This window comes from Cibotium barometz, chromosome 43 (genome assembly GCF_041138505.1).
Source record: "Cibotium barometz isolate CiBa-2024 chromosome 43, ASM4113850v1, whole genome shotgun sequence".
Taxonomy (NCBI): domain Eukaryota; kingdom Viridiplantae; phylum Streptophyta; class Polypodiopsida; order Cyatheales; family Cibotiaceae; genus Cibotium; species Cibotium barometz.
This window is the reverse complement of record NC_141088.1, coordinates 36,080,211-36,099,535: the sequence shown is the minus strand read 5'-3', so window position 1 is coordinate 36,099,535 and position 19,325 is coordinate 36,080,211. Positions and strand designations below refer to the sequence as shown.

The 19,325-nt window shown below is 42.9% G+C and overlaps 1 protein-coding gene across 1 annotated transcript; it reads right to left on the bottom strand.

Annotated features, from left to right (window-relative positions):
- Positions 1-1,391: 1,391 nt before the first annotated feature.
- Positions 1,392-14,542, bottom strand: LOC147613874 (endoribonuclease Dicer homolog 1-like). The gene is made up of 8 exons (XM_086781858.1): positions 14,079-14,542; positions 4,401-4,879; positions 3,829-3,920; positions 3,552-3,742; positions 2,561-3,460; positions 2,268-2,345; positions 1,747-1,968; positions 1,392-1,653 (listed from the first exon to the last, which is right to left on the bottom strand). Exons 1-8 carry the CDS (start codon positions 14,412-14,414, stop codon positions 1,612-1,614), a joined length of 2,340 nt encoding a protein of 779 aa, XP_086637984.1. The 5' UTR covers positions 14,415-14,542; the 3' UTR covers positions 1,392-1,611.
- Between the last annotated feature and the right edge of the window lie 4,783 nt (positions 14,543-19,325).

Sequence of the window (19,325 nt, the reverse complement as noted above, 5' to 3'; positions counted from 1 at the left end):
GCACATTCCATCAAAATCTTTTTTGACTGTGGCTCATGCTTGCTCACCACACTACCTTGAATTTGACTCCACTAGACAGGATAGTCACCGATTTAGCAATGGAACGCATCTACAGGTTACGTGTATTGCCCAAATGGTAACACTAATATTCTCACAGCTAGAGTTTACACACAATTTCTTGGTATTTCTTGGTCACACCACCACTTCGTGTCGACAAGATTTTGGGCATAAATGATTCAAACAAATACAAACCTATGATTGATTGGGTGTAAAATGATTCAAAAAAAAACAATACAAACCTATGGTTGATTGGGATGATAACTTTTTGACTACAAAGACCTTACCAAAGTCGATCATCATCACCCAAGAGTGAACAGTCTTGTAATCCTAACACTAGTTCTACATAATATGGTTGATATAGTTGGAACCAACAATGTGAATGATTTCTCAAGAACACACAGGCAGAGTACCATAACGCAAAGCTAGAGAAACAAAGAATAACCACCAATGACACAACATGCGTCTCCCCAACAAATTTGACACACGTAAGCAACTGAATCCATGCTTCGATGGATACCAAAGCACAAGACAACAATACCTTCAAACATTCCAAAGAGGTACCATGATACGACATCATTATTATTCAGTGCAAAAGACCCTGAAGAAGCTGATGCAACATTCTACAAGAAAGATCTCGCATTGTTAGAAGAGTACCTGCCAACATTGCTGCCCTAATCGTCAAGCTAAGCACGAGGGGATGTCACAAGCATCACAGCACTTGGCTTTATATTAACATATTATCACCGACAAGTGCAAGGCTTGAGGCTGGACACTAGGCATAGTCATTATGAGCCCTTGTCCAAGTGTACTGTCTAGGGTTAGTCAATGTCGAGCATGTCCAGCACAAGTTAGTGTAAAGCCCGTTGGGCAACCAGCTAGACACCCGATACCCACTAGTCTCATGAGATGCTCTACCTGACATGATCCTCCAGATACAGCACGGTCATAGATGTCAAGGATGCACTAAAATCCCCTCACACTGTATCATTGTAGCACTTTGACATTAACACTTACACAAGGGTGCTTTTTTTCTTTCAGCTCTAGTTGAGTTTTTCATTATGCCTGTTCCATGATTATGTCACTTCATGTACACATTGTAACACTTTTTGGTCTCATAGACGCTGTGAAGATATGTTGACATTAATAGAGAGAGAGAGAGAGAGAGAGAGAGAGAGAGAGAGAGAGAATTCTATTAATGTCAACAAATCTTCACGAGAGAGAGAAAGAGAGAGAGAGAGAGAATTCTATTAATGTCAACAAATCTTCACGAGAGAGAGAAAGAGAGAGAGAGAGAGGGATGGAGAGAGAAGCTTGCTAGGCAATCGGAATTGGCCTTAAGCTTCTTTAACTTATGATGGCTCTTCTTTACACAAAGGATAGTGGCTCTCTTAAGCATGATCGCCAACGTACAAAGAAGGGTTTGAAATAAAAGGGTTTTGGAATGTACAAAGAAGGGTTTGAAATGTTTGCCTTTGGAACCTGCAAAATTGTTGATGGTGAGTTGTCAAGGGAAATTCTCAAATTACTAAGAAGGATCACCTTACATGGCACTCACGGACATTTTGCTTCACGTAATTTGAGCTCACGCAGTGCCTGCATTTCACATAGAAGTCAGGAGACCCTTCTTTTGATCTTGCAAAAGTTGAAAGTGCTTCCATATGCTGCTGTTTTACAATTGAGAATTACCATAATAGCCACAGATTTTCGTGCAATGCGCTTCTCTTCATGCTCGAAGGTTGCAATAATTTCTTGATTGACAATAACATGAGCTTCATACATGCCAGATTGATAAGTTGATTGAACATCCAAGGATAAAACTCTTCCTTTGCAAAACTGTGTCAGCTCACTAATGGGATGCAATGAAATGGATCCTGGTGTTGGCAAGGGTTCTAGAAATGGTTGGAAAATCTGCAAAAGAAAAAAACAGTTTTCTCACAAATCCAAATACTTGATCCTCTTTCAAAGTTGGCATTTAGGCTGGTCACAAAAATGCTCCCACATGTCAGGAGGGGCCCATACAGGCCGCCCACCATCATGGATGGGAGACAATCTTGCCTGTCCATTTCCCTGCCCCTCCCAGAAACAGGCATCTTCTGTAACAACCCTTATATGCCAAAATAAGACCATCCCTCAATCTTTTCATGGCTTCTGAATCATGATTACAAAGAATGCAACTTTTAAGGCCCTGTGAAAACTGTAATTCAGACCTTCCAAACGATCTCACCATCCAGTTCACAATCCAGAAATATGGCAGCTGCTATGGATGGGATTATGTCACCCAAACCCTGTTAAAGAAAAATCATTGGAGTGATGAGAACAAGTACCACATAGATATTAAACTAAGGTAATCCATGTCTCCTGTTAAAGAAAAATCATTGGACCAATGAGAACAAGTACCACATAGATATTAAAACTAAGGTAATCCATGTCTCCTGTGTTGAAGTGTGTGCGTAGAGAGAGAGAGAGAGAGAGAGAGAGAGAGCTGCTTATTTGTACAAACCTTGGGTGCACAGAGTCCGGTAAAACCATATGCAGAAGGCATTTTGCTGCCTTTGCTTTCTTTCTCTAGTGTTGCTGTATACACTGACATGCTCTCTCTCAAAGAGTGGGAAATCCCAGTTAGGAAAAGATGCAGCTTATTCCTTGCAGCAGCACATGCCAGACTTTCCTTGTTGATAACAGATTGCTTCATGTCATTTATGGTGCCCACATCCAAGGATTCATGCATTGCGATAAAATGCCTTGACACGTAGTATGAAAGGATGCAGTCCCCCAGGAAGGCCAGTCCTGAGGAATGTAATCCACCTTCCGAATCTCCAGGGTGGTACGAAAGGGCCATTGACAAAAAATCACTATTTTCAAAGTGATACTTGAGTTCTCTCTCCATATCAGCTATGTCGCATGGGGCCAGAAAAGTCACACCTGCAGCTGCATTTACAGACATCACAAGTGCTGCTTCTGCGGCAGAATCAGGGTAATCAATCCTGATCTTCAACCACGACATGGCTTTCAGACCACCACTGACGCCTCCATCCAAAGCATAAGACCCAATGATAGCCTCCACAACATCTGCCAGAGTCCTCCAGGAGATCATTTGCCTAACTCCATTTTCACTCAGTTTCAAACATTTGGGTATTGGTCCAGGGGGGATCCATTCCCTTACTTGAAAAGGTTCATTGAACACATAAGAAGCAAGACTGCAAGCTTTTGCATGCTGAAACAGTTGCTTGTTCTCCACAAGGCTATGCAGAGAGCAAGATAGGCTATCCTTGTTCATCAATGGGTCTTCAATGTATAGTGCAGTTACACCCATGAAGGTTAGGAAGGTGTCTCCAAGAAGCTCAAGCCGTTCATATGAAAAATGGGAGTTGTATGCTCCCGATGTCAAGGCTTCTTGCACCTATTTCAAGATCCAATATCGCAGGTTCCAGATCAAGAGCATTGTAAAAAACAATTAAGACATGCTGTTAAGAATGACTTTCCGGTTGTACCTTGAAAGCAGAAATGTGTGGATGGATGGTATCTCTCAGCTGTACGGCTAACAATGCATTCTCAAGACCACAAAGGATGGATGGAAGCCGGAAAGCTCCCCTCAGTAGGCAGCCCTTAAGTCCTGTGTGTAGAATACAGACCTCTGGAGGCAGCTTTACTCGCTTTGATTTTGCTCTACACCAGTGAGCTTCTGGTGAATATCGGTGTTAGGAGGATGGGGTTGGTAGTAACATGTTATACGTGGCATGCAGTGCCATTAAGACCAAGTGATAATACCTTGAGAGGGTCGTTGAAGAAAGTTACCCATGTGAGTTAAGGTATACCCTACTAAGAGTGGCTGGGAAACATGCTTCAAGTTGACTTCATACCTAACAGAAACAGCAGACAAGATCATGGACTCCACTCTTCATCAAATCCTCCAAAAAGCACAAAGCTTAAACAGTCAAGAACTATCAAGAGTTACACATAAGTGGAAAAATGGAATTAAGAGGCTACTTGTTAAACCCCCCATGCTAACAGACCCTGCGATTAAGCATAAACACAAAGGACACACTGACATCTAGCTCACCGCCAGCACGGGGGGATGGTAGCATCGGAGACATGGCTCCACATGCAAAGTCCCCAGCACCCAATACCACCAAGACACACCCATCAAATGTAAAACTATTGAAGGAAGGACTCACCTTCGCAGATCTGTGTGTGTGTGCACGTGCATGAGAAAGAAAAAGAGAGAGATTGTATTGAACGTGTATGTGTGTGTGTGTGTGTGTGTGTGTGAGAGAGAGAGAGAGAGACACAGAGAGAGAGAGAGAGAGAGAGAGAGAGAGAGAGAGAGAGAGCAAACATACCTTTTCAGCCAAAGGTCTGCGTAAGTGGAGAATCCATCATTCCCTTGTATGGCACTAAATCCACAAAGCTCCTCCGAGATCCCAACTATGAAGCACGGCACATTCCAAGGACCATATGTTACAAAAGCATCTATCAAATCACCCTCCTTACAATCTCCAGACTTCAATCTCAAGCATCCATCCACAACAATGTCACTGTCATTATGAGGACCATCAATTGTATCTGGGCCTGGGGTTGCCTGATAGTGCATCCATTTTCTGAGGTTAGAGTTGCAATGAACCAGATCATTTGCAGCAGTCCAGTCAATCAGCCCAATCGCCGCCCATGTTTTACAACTCAAGTCGCCTTTGTCTTTCATAGGCATGACATAGTATCCCTTTGTTTTGTTCTCCGTCGTAGCAAATGTTTTTGAGTCCAAAAAGCTTTTTCCAAGCACAAAACTAAAAAGCAGTGTGTTGAATACTTGCACTGAGATTACCTGCCCCAATCCCAGAGACAATTTGATTTTCTAGCTTAGTCCAAAAAGCTTTTTCCAAGCACAAAAGTAAAAAGCAGTGTCTTGAATACTTTCACTGAGATTACCTGCCCCAATTCCCATAAACAAATTAATTTTCTACCTTACTGGATTAAATAGCTGTAGACAGACAAGGTACTACGAATTCATTTATCACTCTAAGTATGTAATTTTCCTAAACAAATATATCAAACAGAAAACTGTTTGCAATGCCCAAAAGACTAGGCACATTTAGGTGCTTGTGACAGACATAAACAATCAGTGCATCCTTTCTTTTCAAGCAAGCCAACTCTACTTGGCACATGGTTCACCATGCTACCAAACTTGCTGAGCTTCTCCAACCAGCACTGCTGAAGGTTGAGGATAGAGTTGGGCTCCCACATTCCCTCCCAAATTCATGCCTTACCCCTCCCCTTGCACAACCTTGTGCAAAATCAACCCCCCTCTCTCTCCTCTTCAAGCACCCAATCCTGGGTCATGTTGCCCCTTCCTATCCCTTTGCACTGCTCTTGCACCCTACATTGTGTTGCTATCCCCGCACTGAGCCATCCCTACTGTAATGTGGTGCCCTAATCTTGCGGTTGAATAACTATTAAAGAGAATAACACTAGAAAGCATTTAACCAATTCACACAACACAAACAAACACAGTACCACACACCAGGGGCCGGAATAGTCCAACACCCCCTAAGGAATTCTTTATTCCAACAGAATGGGTGCCAAGCACCAAATTCCCAAAATACAATATCAAACCAAGAAAATTAGGTTCACCTACCCATGCATCTTGAGAAATCCACCGCCCAAACCACTTAGCAAGGGGAGACCACCACCCAAGTCCAAGACAAGGGAAGTTCACATCAAGCTTGTGTGGATCTCGCAGGCACAACCCAGTCTCACGTAGGCTACTACGTGGAGCTCCCAAGTCAAAACTGGTCTCACATCAAGCAAGGATGCACCCAGGGACGACGATCCCTAGTCTTCAACCACCTCCGGAAAAACTAGCATCAGCTCAAGTACATCTTTACATCTTCATGGACACCATCTACAACGGAAACCTTCTCAAATGAAGAAACAGGTAGGAGGAGGAAGAGCTAGGGCAGCCCGGACAGCATCAAACCAAGCCATACAGCTTAAGAAACAGGTTGTACAGCCTCTGAAACAACTCAAGGATAGGCTCTAGGACAGGCAGCCAAATTCCGTACAGCTGCACAAAATATTTACAAGAAAATATATACAATGCCTTCCTTCTATTTATAGATTCATCAAAATTAAAAATCAAGTGTAAACCTGTTCACAATGTTGTGGTAGAATGTATGTGTCTCTTGAATCTTGCCGTAATTTAGTTGAGTCAATTGCAAAAAATCCGCTTAGATGCTTCTTGACGGTTGCTTGAGTACATTTATATACCACTTAACATCAAAGATGAACACTCTGAAAGCTCTAAATCCAATCTCCAAGATGTCTTGAATCGTTCCACAATATTCAAGTTTCTTTGCTATAGTATTATTATCCCTTCTACTAGCTCGACTTTCTTGGTCAAAACTTGTCATTACACCACAATCATATGTGATTCTCTTGGAGTCCACACGTTGAGTGCGGAAGTGCAGGGCAGCAGACAGGCGCACCTCCTGGTCATACAACATGTGCCGAGGTGGTGTATGAGCTAGTACAGTTGATGGGTGAAGGCGCCTAGTTCACAGGCAGATGGGGAGGGTGGTTGGAGTAGGTGGCTGTAACATGCGGAAGCTCTAAGAGTCTTCTTTCAGCCCTAAACACCATCCTGGAACATGCTTGATGTGAAACACATACAGAGAATAGAGAAGAGAGAGAGAGATAGCTGAGTATTCAGTATATTCTTTAGTACAAAAAGGTACATCTTGGCTATCCAACTGGCTGCCCCATCAAAAAGTGGTGAAACACCTAATCTAATCCTAAGTCTATGACCCAGTCCAAGGAAGGACTGAATGATCAAAAACGATGAGTAAACATGCCTTAAATAGGCTTTGGAATTTCCTAGTGGACTGGCGGACTACTGTCAGCCAAGTCCTGGACAAAATCATGCCACTTTGCTGCAGCCAAGTGGTCTTGTTTCCCTTTCATGCAGAGGTCCACAGCCTCCTTTGTCCTCCACCAGTCCTTCCCTACCCACACCAGTAACATATGCTGCTCCAAAATCTGGTTCTAATCCTGTCTTTTGTCTTTTATCTGTTGCCCCTCAAGGGTCAGCTCTGAGATCAGCTTGCACACGTCTTGCACATGACATCCCCCTCTGCTAAACTTGATGACGGGATTCCAAATTCTATTCTTGGATGATTGTCATCATCCCATTGTCTATTCACAGAGTCCCAAACCTATCATCCTTCCCTTCCTGGCAACCTTTTCACTAAAAACCCTGGCTAGTCTCCAAATCCACTCCAAATCTGATGAAGATCTGTGCATCTGTTTCATCCTGTCCCCTTTAAATTCATGCCCTATCCCTGAACAATTTCTCTGGTCTTCTTTTCCTAAGTATTGAGTCTAGCACTCTCACTCCACCCCTTGGAGGATCATCCTCCCTTGGAACCTTTGCCTAAAAGCCTTTCCTAGTGTGCCCCAAGTGGCACCGAACTCACAGGACTGCCATTCCCCTTGGGCCTTGTGGAACACTACCAACCAACCTCCTGGGAACTTCTTCCGCGTCTTGTGTTCCTCTCCTTGGACTGTGCACCTTCAACTGGGACACCATCAGTGTTTAGCCTTGCTAAGCCTAATACTGAAACAATGTTGCCTGGTTCCCACACCACCAAAAGATCAAGACACAGGCGATGGTTTCATCCATGCGCAATGCAGTGCGGGTGGGTGGGACATGGGCAGCAACAATATCTCAGAATCAGCCTGAAGCTCTTATACCAATGACACATGCGGAAAGCTCTGGGAGTCTTCTTTCAGCCCTAAACACCATCCTGGAACATGCTTGATGCAAAACGCATACACAAGATAGAGAAGAGAGAGAGAGAGAGAGAGAGAGATAGCTGAGTATTCAGTATATTCTAGGCTGCCCCATCAAAAGGTGGTGAAACACCTAATCTAATCCTAAGTCTATGACCCAGTCCAAGGAAGGATTAAATGATCAAAAACGATGAGCAAACATGCTTTAAATGCCATATGCACGCCCGTGCCATCACTAAATCATCTGCATGAACATTCTTAATCCCTGTTTATTCAGCAGTTAAGTCATCATCAACATCTTTAGCATTAACAGAAGCATCAGCATTAGCATGAACAGCATCGACCACATCATCATCATCAACAACAGCATAAGGAGAGTTTGGATGACCAGTTGGCAGCCAGCCAGGCGGCCATACAGCAGTTGGCAGCCTTCAGGTGGGTTGAGGAAGCAGGCGGCAGCAGTTGGTTGAAGGCCAGCTTCGGTTTGGACAACATCTAGTTAAGCACAGCATTTAATGAAGATTATAGTGAATTTTTGTCAACACAACTGGCCGACAGCATCTCTACTAGCCGACTTGTGCCTCAGCATAATATATAAGCATCAATCACATTCAAGTCATTCCATCAAGTGATCATTCAGTTCATCATTCATCTAGCATCAGTCTAAGTCATGTAGAAGGGCCACGGTCACCCCTAGGGGGCTGACCATAGCCCTAAGTCATGTACACGCATCATGTAATCTTTTTGTACCATATTAATACAGAAAACCCTGACACCCAATCTCTCTCTTCTTCTCTCTCCTCTATCTTAATTAAACCTTGCCTCGACACCCACTCCCTACTCGCAGAATATTCCTAAAAAGAATAGATACTACACTCATTGCCAAATGTTTGGACATGTTGATGATGAGTGTGGCATCAAAGCCAGGAAAAACAGAGGTACCAACCCCAACACCAATAACGCAAATCGCCAAAACAACCAAGGTGGTGGCAATTCCCCCAATTGGCAGTCGAGAGGGGGTAATGCTCCAGTACCTACTCTACAGGGTCCCCCACCAAGGAACCAACAACAAGGCGCTAATACAAATTGGCCTAGATCTTCTCAGTGGGCGAACCATTGGACAAGTCGCTCAAGGTCCACATCCCCAGTTAGTATCCTATGCCACCCCAGAAGGGATGTCTGATTGGCCATCTTACACCTCATCCCGACCACTCGGCCAATGTCGCTCAAGCCACATCTGAGGTTGACTCTGGCCACTCTTCTGTAAGGAAGAAGAAACAACGGGCTAGACGAGGCAGTCAGCGTGTGGAAGTTTCTACCCTCGTTCAGATCTGTCAGTTTACCTGATGATCCACCTATGCCTTATAACACGCGGAAGCTCTGGGGGTCTTCTTTCAGCCCTAAACACTACTGGAAACATGCTGATGCAAAACGCAGACATGAAGAGAGAGTAGAGAGAGAGAGAGGAATGCTGGAAATTCAGTATATATCATATAGTACAAAAAGGTACTCTTCTACAGCCCTAGGCTGCCTCATACAAAAGGTGAACATCACCCAAAATCTGGTCCTAATGCTGGACCCTAAATGAATGACTATAACAATGAGCTCTTGTGCCTATTTATAGCCCTTGGGACATGTGGAGAACTAGCCGACTGCTGGTCGGCCAGCCTTCTTGGCATATTCTTCATAAACGCTGGTTGGGCAGGCCTGTTCACACTAACAATGAAGCGCTTGCTGCAGCCGCCATGATCTGGTACAGCCAACTGGTCCTGTGTCATGTGCATAAAAGATGCCATGGACATTCTCAGATGCTGGTCCAGAAGAGGCCCAGATAAAGAGTATAAACTAGATAGAGCCAGGATTTTTGGAGCACAAAGTGCAGATTAGCCAGTGTCGACTTGGAGCAAGGCATGGAGGACATGAAGAGGAAGCTGTTAGCTGCAAGTGGGGAATGTTGACTGCATCAGAAGATGACATCGGCTCGACCAAAAGACAAGGCGGCTGAAGGCGCAGCAATATAAAGAATGATGTCCAGATAGCGCAGCTTTAATGATGAATATTACTAGTCGGCTGGCCGACTGCTGGTCAGCCAGCACTCCAATGTCCCAAGAGTACTATAAAAGGCCACATGTGCTGATTATTGGAGTCATTCAACTCATCTAGGAGTTGAGTCCTTAGGGTCCAAGTGGGGACCAGATTTTGGTGATGTTCACCTTTTTTATGAAGGCAGCCAAGGGCTGTAGATTAGGAATACCTTTTTGTACTATATGAATATACTGGCTTTTCATGTTTGCGTTTTGCATCAGCATGTTTCCAGGAGTGTTTAGGGCTGAAAGAAGACCCCCAGAGCTTCCACGTGTTACATCCTGTAAGCAACCGACAGGACCCCTTCCTTGTTTTCCATGCCTTGCTCCAAGTCCATCACTGCCAAACAGCACCCTCTGCTCCATATCCTAGCTTTAATCTGTTTTTCTTGGCTGCCCCTTTTGGATTAGCCCTGAGAATGTACATGGGCATGTCATCGAAGCCCACCCAACTCTTCCCTGTGACCATCTGGTCACTTGGATAGTTGATAGTGGAGCTACACACCATATGGCACGCAATGCCGACATTTTCATCTCTCAACGTCCTACTAAGGGTGAAGTTCGATGTGGCAACAACACACTGATGCCCATCAAATCTATTGGCACCGTCTTATTTGACACAAACACAGGCCCCAACCAGGCAACCTTGGACAATGTCTTATCTTGTTCCTAACTTGGGCCTCAACTTACTTTCTGTATCCCAGCTAACCCAACTTGATCGTGGAGTTTACTTCAACAAGTGAGTTGTCGAGGTGATTGACGAGACCACCGGTCTTGTTGTTGCCCGAGGTCAAGCACAGAAGGATGGCTTATACCGGATGTCTGCTTTTGCACCTGAGCCATCTTTCGAGGGTTCTGAGTTTCATTGGGTTCGTGCCGATGTGACCAAAGCACCTTCGGACACTGAACGACTTTGGCACTATCGCTATGATCACCTGCCCTACGACACACTCTATTAGTTGTCTAGGGACCAGTTGGTTGAAGACATACCCTGCCTCAAACTGACAAAGGATGTCTGCCAGCCATGTCAAATGGGTTAGCAACATCGTACACCATTCCCACATCATGCTACTCATCGTGCTCAAGGTATCCTCAAGTTGATTCACTTCGACTTGAGTGGGCAATCCCCAACCCCCTCCTTGAATGGGTCTCTCTACTACATGCAGATTGTAGATGACTATTCGAGATACATGTGGGTGTATTTCCTGAAGCATAAATCAGATGCCTTCCAATACTTTACCACGTGGGTTCAATTAGTCACTAACCAAATGGGTGTCTCGATTGGGATTGCTTGCAGTGACAATGGGGGTGAGTTTATCTCCCATCAATTTGCCGAGTTCTTGCAAGAGCAGGGCATTCAATGCCAGCTCACCTCCACCAACTCCCCCTCACAAAATGGTGGTAAGTTTATCTCCCATAAATTTGCCAAGTTCTTTCAAGAGCAGGGCATTCAACGCTAGCTCACCTCCACCAACTCTCCCTCACAAAATGAAGTGGTCGAGCACAAGAACCAAACCGTTATGGATATGGTACGCTCCATGCTCTTTGTAGGAGAGCTACCTGAACGCCTTTGGTCAACATTGCAGTGTACATTCTGAACCGTTGCCCCACAGTCGATGTCCCTCACAGGACCCCGTTTGAGGCATTTTATGGCGAAAAAACGACTATTTTCCATCTCCATGTCTTTGGGTGTCATGCTTACACACACACTCCGAATGACACAAGGGACAAAAGCTTGAGCTAAGAAGTGAGCTGCTCATTTTTGTGGGCTACTCTTCCAAATCAAAGGCTAACAAAGTCTTTGATCCAAGATCGAACAAAGTCTTGCCCATACCACCCAATCAAGATTCTCCGACTCTACCACATGAACCCAATCAATCGACTATTACTCCGCCACTTGAGGAGCCTTCCTCCTCCCGACAGCCACCCCGGGACCCTTTACCCCGCTTGTACCAATAGACCATGCGGGATTCAGGCATGCTTCCCCATGATACCCCCTTGGCCGGTCCTCGTCGGTCCACCAAACTCACTCCTCGTGCCTCATTTGCCTCTATGTTTCAACAGACTATGCGGCACATGATGAGCCAACATCGTGGAAAGAGGCAATCAAACAGCCAACCTGGAAACAGGCTATGGAGCAAAAACTTGAAAGCATTGACCATAATGGCATGTGGTCCTTTGTGGATCGCCCTCGCCATAGGGTCATCAAAAACAAATGGATCTTTCGCACCAAATTTAAAGTCGATGGTACCTTGGACAAGTACAAAGCCCAGCTTGTAGTGCAAGGCTTTCGCCAAAAAGAAGGCATTCACTTCGACAAGACCTTCGCATCTACAGCTCGAATGACGACAATCCATCTCTTACTTAGCTACACACCACAAATGGCCAATCTACCAAATGAATATCAAGAGTGCCTTCCTAAATGGCATTCTCGAGGAGGAAGTCTATGTTGACCAACCTCCAGGCTTCCCGCTCCTCGGGCATGAGGACAAAGTCTTCCACTTGCATAAAGCTCTTTACGGGCTTAAGCAAGCCCCCCGAGCATGGTATCATCGCATCGACAAATTTTTACGCAGCCAAGGTTTTCAACCATCTCACTGTGATTCCAATATCTATACACACAGATCAGGGGATAATTTGCTACCTAGTGTTATATGTCGATGATCTAATCATCTCTGGTCCAAATCAAGCCAAAGTGGCTAATATTATGGCACAATTGAGACGAGCATTTGAGATGACTGATCTCGGTCTTCTCTCATATTTCCTTCGCATGAAGGTGATCCAACATCCAGATGGTATTTTTGTGTCGCAACAAAAGTATTGTCTTCAACTCGTTACTTTCTATTTTCCTGATGGTGCTATCCCTATGGCTACCCCTCTGGATCCAACCATCAAACTTTCAAAGAAAGAGGACTCACCACCACATGAAGAGCGAGCCTACCGCCAACTGGTTGGGAAACTCATATCCAGCTTTTTGACAAATATGATTCTTTGATCCAGTGGCCTTTACTTTGTAGAGAGGTGGTGATTCATTGTGATCAAGGTTCATTCTCTTTGACCTACCGCTTGAAAAATTTGTCAAAATGGATGGGAGAAGGATATTACTTCCTCAAAATTTTTAGTTATAATTGGACTAAAGTAATAAGTATAAAGAAAATGTTATTCAAAACCACCACCTCCTCTTCGACCCATGTTGAAGGGGAACACGCCGAACATCCTGTTTTGGAAGCACTTTCTCCAACTCTGGTTTTGATCTAAGAATTGTGTCCACATTCAACTCATTCGGGTCTTAGCCCATTCTGTTGGTCTTAGGTTATTTGTAGATACAACTGAATGGGCAATACACAAACTGCATTGCCCAAGCTACAGTGAAGATTTTTTCTCCACCAGCGACATACCACTATAGATGTGTGAAAGCTTTAAAATAGTGAAGCCCAGGCATCATTGAGATTCCCTTAGGAGAGGGATGCATGGTGATGCAACATTTCATGTAACAAAAAAACAAAAGGTGAAAGAGCAGTAAGCATTCCAAAGTGATGAAGAATATGGATCATGATACATGATTTCGCGGGATGAAAAACCTACGAAAGAAGAGCCGACGGTCCCATCATTAACATTATGACAAGGACATTTGGCACATCTAATGGTGTCATCATTGTAGTATTGATGAGGAAATTTTCGGGTGTCACCATGGGGACACTTGACACAACTGATGTTCTGGTCTAAAGGCAGATGTGATATAAGAAAATAAGCCTGTTATGATGAGGACATTTGGCACGTGTAATGCTGTGACGATTGATGCCATGTCAACGAGAACATTTGGCACATCTAATGGCGTCATCATGGAGGCATTTCGTGCATCAAATGTTCTCATCGATAAGGGTACAAGACAAACCAATGGGGTGATGTGATATGAGAAAACATTCATGCTACCATGAGGACATGTGGTAAATCTAAGAGTGTAGTCGTGGGGACATTTGGCACATCTAAGGCAGTTCACACACTCATGGTCTCAAATAATGGCCTCGTATTCCAGGCCATATGTGTAAACCCACTATTGTTCTCACTGGCGGAGGGCAGAACACAGACTAATGAATAGAAAAGAAAGGATTTACAAAGAAAACAAAGCATGTGAGGAAATAAGAGACTTACTTGGTCTATGTTGAGGGAGACCATGCCAGCTTGGGTGAAATTAGCGGTGACGCATTCCAAGTAAGGGAGGTAAAGCCTGACAGAGAGATGGTTGGCAACCTCCTCATCAAGCATGGAGTGGTTGAGGAGAACGAACTGTGTGGGAGGGGTTATATTGATGGGCTCTTGCCCTTCCTTTACCATGGTATATTGCATGAGATATACATATAGAGAGGCCATATTACTATCGTCTGTTTTGGATGTGAGCGGGCGCAAGACATCAGGGAAACCCATCTCATAGCAGGCAACAGCTGCTGCTTCTGCTGCTGTTTCTGGTTCTTCTGATGTTGTTGCCATGCTCCACTGTGTTTGCAGTATACTGCTCGAGCTTACACGAACAAAGTGGCTCTACTACCGAGTATAGTTTTGACAAAGGGTGTATGTATTGTATGTATTGTATTGTTGTTGCCATGCTCCACTGTGTTTGCAGTATACTGCTCGAGCTTACACGAACAAAGTGGCTCTACTACCGAGTATAGTTTTGACAAAGGGTGTATGTATTGTAGTGCTAATCAAAACACCTCCACCCTAACCACACTTTCAGAAACAATAACTGCTAATCGAAACACGTATTACACTAAATCTAAACTAATATGGGTACCAAATTCTTTTCACTATTAATTAATAAGTGACAAGGGCTCCAACCTTAGTAAATGCCATTAAAAAACAAATCATCAAATATTCATAAATAAATAAAAAGTTCACAATTCCTACAACATTAGATCGCTTGATCATTGACCGCAAGAGCTTTGATTGTCCAAAAAAAAACTCCTCGCATAGTCCCATAGTGTAGGCAGGACCAAGAAACGCTACACCTTTTCACAAATGCATATTTATAATTGTAATGGTACTTTGCCTTGGAGCACCATGCAAAGATACTGTTTTTCTTAACATTACAACCTTATAATTTTGAAGGTTTTTTTTTAGAGTTTTTTAATTAGGCTTTCAAAATAGCTTTTATTTGCTTCTTTTTTCCCGATGCTACATTACATCTGCACACTTGGCATGGCTACATTTATGATTGGCCTTGAGTTTGTGGAATTGTTCCATGCTAGGTTTGTTGTTCTTCATATATTCCTCCTAAGTCGAGTTAGAGTTCGTAGTTCTTGTTACCATAGAGTTATGGGAGGCTATCTCTGAACTAGGGTATTTCGGAGCTTGATTTTTTTATAGCTTCTAGGTTTGGGGGCTTTTATCTATGCTGGAATTAGAACCTCTTCTTGGCCCTCTGCAATCAATCTCCCGCCTCGCTTTTAGAGCCACCACTCCCGAGACGACAAGAATTCACACAACAGAATATGAGATTCTCGTCACCATGATGGAATCCTCCCAAGATCTCCTAAACACAAGAAAAATACATGGTTAATTCCCAACAAATCATATATCTAAGAACATCGGATCACCCCACATAGGGGCCTAAGGCTCCATCCATACAAACCACAATAAAATAAAGCCATGGCATCCCATACCACTAGGACTTACCCTAGCCGAGCCATCTGTGGACCATCTACATCACAATGGACTAATCGCAAATGGGTGTACTCATGGTCTAGATAGAGACCCCATGCACCCTCCAGCCTTGTGTAACTAACCCTTGAGTCCCTCCTTCCCCACCTCCCTCTACCTACATCAATATTATAAAGACTATAATTATTTTGTTTTCTTTTTCTTTAACATGAAAACCTTGTGAGTTTTGTTTCCTTTCTTTCTTTAATATTAGCATGGCACTTATGCTTTGATATTATCCTTTTTCATGAGAGTAAAACAAGGTCATAGGGTTCATAAAAAGACCCTAGCATGCCCAACATAAGTCTCTTACTCTCTTTGTGCTCATAGAACCTTGCTTTTGCCTCCTCAACAAGCCAAACACAAACAAAGAAATAAAATGATGAATTTTTGTGTTGATGTGAAGATATGGGAAGATCTTTCATTGAAAAGGTTTTGTAGTTTATACTGGTAAGATGTACTCTAAGGTAAATTTGAGTGAGATCAAAATCGAGATTAAACTTGTGGTAGTCGAAAATCCCAAACAATCTAGAAAAAATCAATTCAAAAATTTACAATGTACAAGAGGTAGTTTATACTTTCACGAATCATCACTAAAGAATCAAGATGTCCAAGGCTTTCTTAGACATCATTAACCATGCATCTTACGAGATGGTATCTCCAATCATCATTGCTTTTAGGAAGCAATATAATTTCCAATCTTGAACTTGGTGCTTTTGTTGGATGATCCCTTGCTAGTTGAATGAAGGGATCTAAAACACACATCTTTTGTGTGGAAGGTTGCTTTTTAAGAAGATGAGGAGATAACTTTCTCTCTAAAATGAAGAGATAGCATTTCATGTGTAATTTGCAAGTTTATTCTATAGCTCTCAATGCATTTCCTTAGCTAATGGGATAAAGTGAGATTTTATTAAGTGATGCTTTTGCTTTTTTTTATTGTGCAAAATTTTTACGTACCGATTACCCTTATGCAAGTTTACAAGAAAAGCTTACGTGTTGAAAGACTACATGTGAAAAGACACTTAATCACAAGCAAAGGTAACATCATTTAGTGTTGCATACTGTACCCTCCTTTCCTTATTATTCTGTATCTTAGTGTGACTAAATCACTGCGATAACACATGGCTTTTTGATGTGTAGAGGATCTCCTATGCCCATACCTATTACCTTATGGAATTTAATGTTTAAAGGATCTCCATATGGATTGAAAATGCACATACCTACTATTAGCTTATGCAAGTTTATAATAAAACCTTACGTGTTGAAAGATTGCATGTGGAAAAGACAGCTAATCACAAGTAAAGGTAACATTATTTTGTGTTTTAGAATGTGCTCAATCACAATCAAAGGTAACATCATTTAGTGTTGCATAATCTACTCAATCACAAGCGAAGGTAACGTTATTTATTGTTGCATAACATACTCTCCCTTCCTTATTATTATGTATCTTAGTGTGACTACAGCATAGCAGTAACATATGGTTTTTTAATGTGTAAAGGATCTCCTTATGGGTTAAAAATGAACACACGACAATTCTAGATTGTTTGGATCTCTAAATAAGATCCTTTTGTACTTTAAAAAATTACTCTAATAAGTTTTTGACTTTAAAAGTTTCTATAGAGTGAGCATGAAGACATTTGATTTGGTGTCAAGCTAATAGATAGGGTAGGGCACCATTCGCAAACGACATTTTGCGACTTTGTTCTCTTATGATGGACCCTTATCTTGGCTTGACTTTGTACAATAATTTTGGCCTTATTTTCTTTAATTCACCTCACTAGTATTAGAGTATCATAAGCAAAGGTACATGATGTAGTCCCTTTCCTTATTATTATGTATCTTAGTATGGCTAATAGAAGACTATGGCTATTTGGGATACTTTTGGTCTTACTTCAAGGTTATGCATTAATATGTAGATATATGCTTTAATAAGCTATACCGAGAGAGATTTGCTTGGTTTGGGATGGAATGGGTAGGTCATACAAAGGGGATGCATCACACGCCACTTGGGTTATCCGATTGGAGTTGATGTTGATTCACAGGCTTTATTGGCATGGATTTCTACAAGGATAAATGATAAGATTGTGTATTGGAAATCTCAGGGTTGGCTTATGCATGTTCGGCTCAAAGTGGCACAATCCATTATGATTAGCATGATATCTTTTTTCTTGCCTTTATTGCCATGGACGGGCAAAGCTTTGCATCAGATACAATAGCCGATTAGATTTATGCTATGGAAAAGAGCAGGAAATAAGCTAGGGCACACATGGATTTCTTGGGAGCATGTTACTACTCTGAAGAGGAGTGGAGGGGCAGCCCTATTAGATGTCAGATTATATATGGTTGCTAGGAGATGGCCTTTGTTGCAAGATATATGAGCCATGGGTGGTAATGACTAAGGCCCTCATGGAGGTCACACTTGTGCATGGTAATACTAGGATTGATGGTACATGGTGGGATGTAGTGAATGGTTCCCAATAGGTTTGAGTGGTGGCTTCACCTATACTTTCTCATTTGATGGTCTCATGGAAGGAGGTGTTGGCAGACACTAAATGGAAGCCTTTAGATCAATGGTTTGCAGTTGAATTCTATGGCAAGTGAGGTGTTGGCTACTTCATGACTTTTGGAGTGGCATGACAAACTTGTTAAATGGCCAAAATTCAATAGAATGGCTTGATTGGGACTAGTGAGAATTTTGGATGCTTTGTTGCCACGTAGAGGCCGCTTATTGTCTTTTCAAAAAATCCGTCAATATTTTCGGGTTCCACGTGGATATGTACAGTTATGGGAGAAGGTGAGGGCAGCACTTACACTGTTTGGCGATATTCCTCAGTTGGAGGATCAGCAACCTTGGTTAGATTGGGCATTTAGAAAGCCTCAGGACATTGTCCACAGCATACAACAAATCAAGTGTACCACATGATGGTGGAAGATAACTGCTGGAGTCACTGAGAAGGCTAATAGGATATGGAACATCAAGAAGAGTCGGGCCTAGTGGAAGGAAGTAATCTTACAGGGCTGGTGGTCTAAGATTCCATATCAAGGAAAGGTGTTCCTATGGCACATGCTAGTTGGAGGCCTACCATTGGGGGACCAGTTGGGAAAGCGGCGGATTGCTTCTGGTAATTGTGTGTTTTGTAATACTTGCTTGGAAACATGCCCGCATTTTTTCATTTCATGTCTGGTGGCAAAGGAGGTGTGGAATTTCTTTTCTCACGTATGGACTTTGTTGGCAGCAGATAGGCCCGTAAAGGTTAAAGATTGGATTTTTTGCAAGATTTTGAATGGGCCAGATAATCCAGAACATTAAGTTTTCTTTCATGTTTTCAGGTGGACAAGTTTGTGGTGTATCTGGTTAACTAGGAATGCCTTCATATTTGATGAAAAAGTTGGTATTACAGCTCACATAGGTCGTATAAAAGGGTTACTATTGTGGCAATCCCTTCCTTGCGGCGGTCAGCTCATTTGGTGGAGAATGACACGGCTATATATTGGATGAGGGTAGTCTAAGCTACACCTATGGTTCGGAGTAATTCATGAGGGAAATCTAGTACATCATAGGGCGGCCATGTGGCCATTTATAAACTAATTTTGGTAATATATGAGAGAGAGAGAGAGAGAGAGAGAGAGAGAGAGAGAGAGAGAGAGAGAGAGAGAGAGAGAGAGAGAGAGCAATGGAAAACTCAACCTCTGCTTATATGC

Excerpts from the sequence above, each read along its gene's own strand:
- LOC147613874 (XM_086781858.1), bottom strand. The coding sequence starts at position 14,414 with ATGGCAACAACATCAGAAGAACCAGAAACAGCAGCAGAAGCAGCAGCT. Across the intron at positions 3,743-3,828 it reads TCTTCAACGACCCTCTCAAG|AAGCTCACTGGTGTAGAGCA; the intron begins GTATTATCACTT and ends GATATTCACCAG. Across the intron at positions 2,346-2,560 it reads CCGGACTCTGTGCACCCAAG|GGTTTGGGTGACATAATCCC; the intron begins GTTTGTACAAAT and ends TTTCTTTAACAG.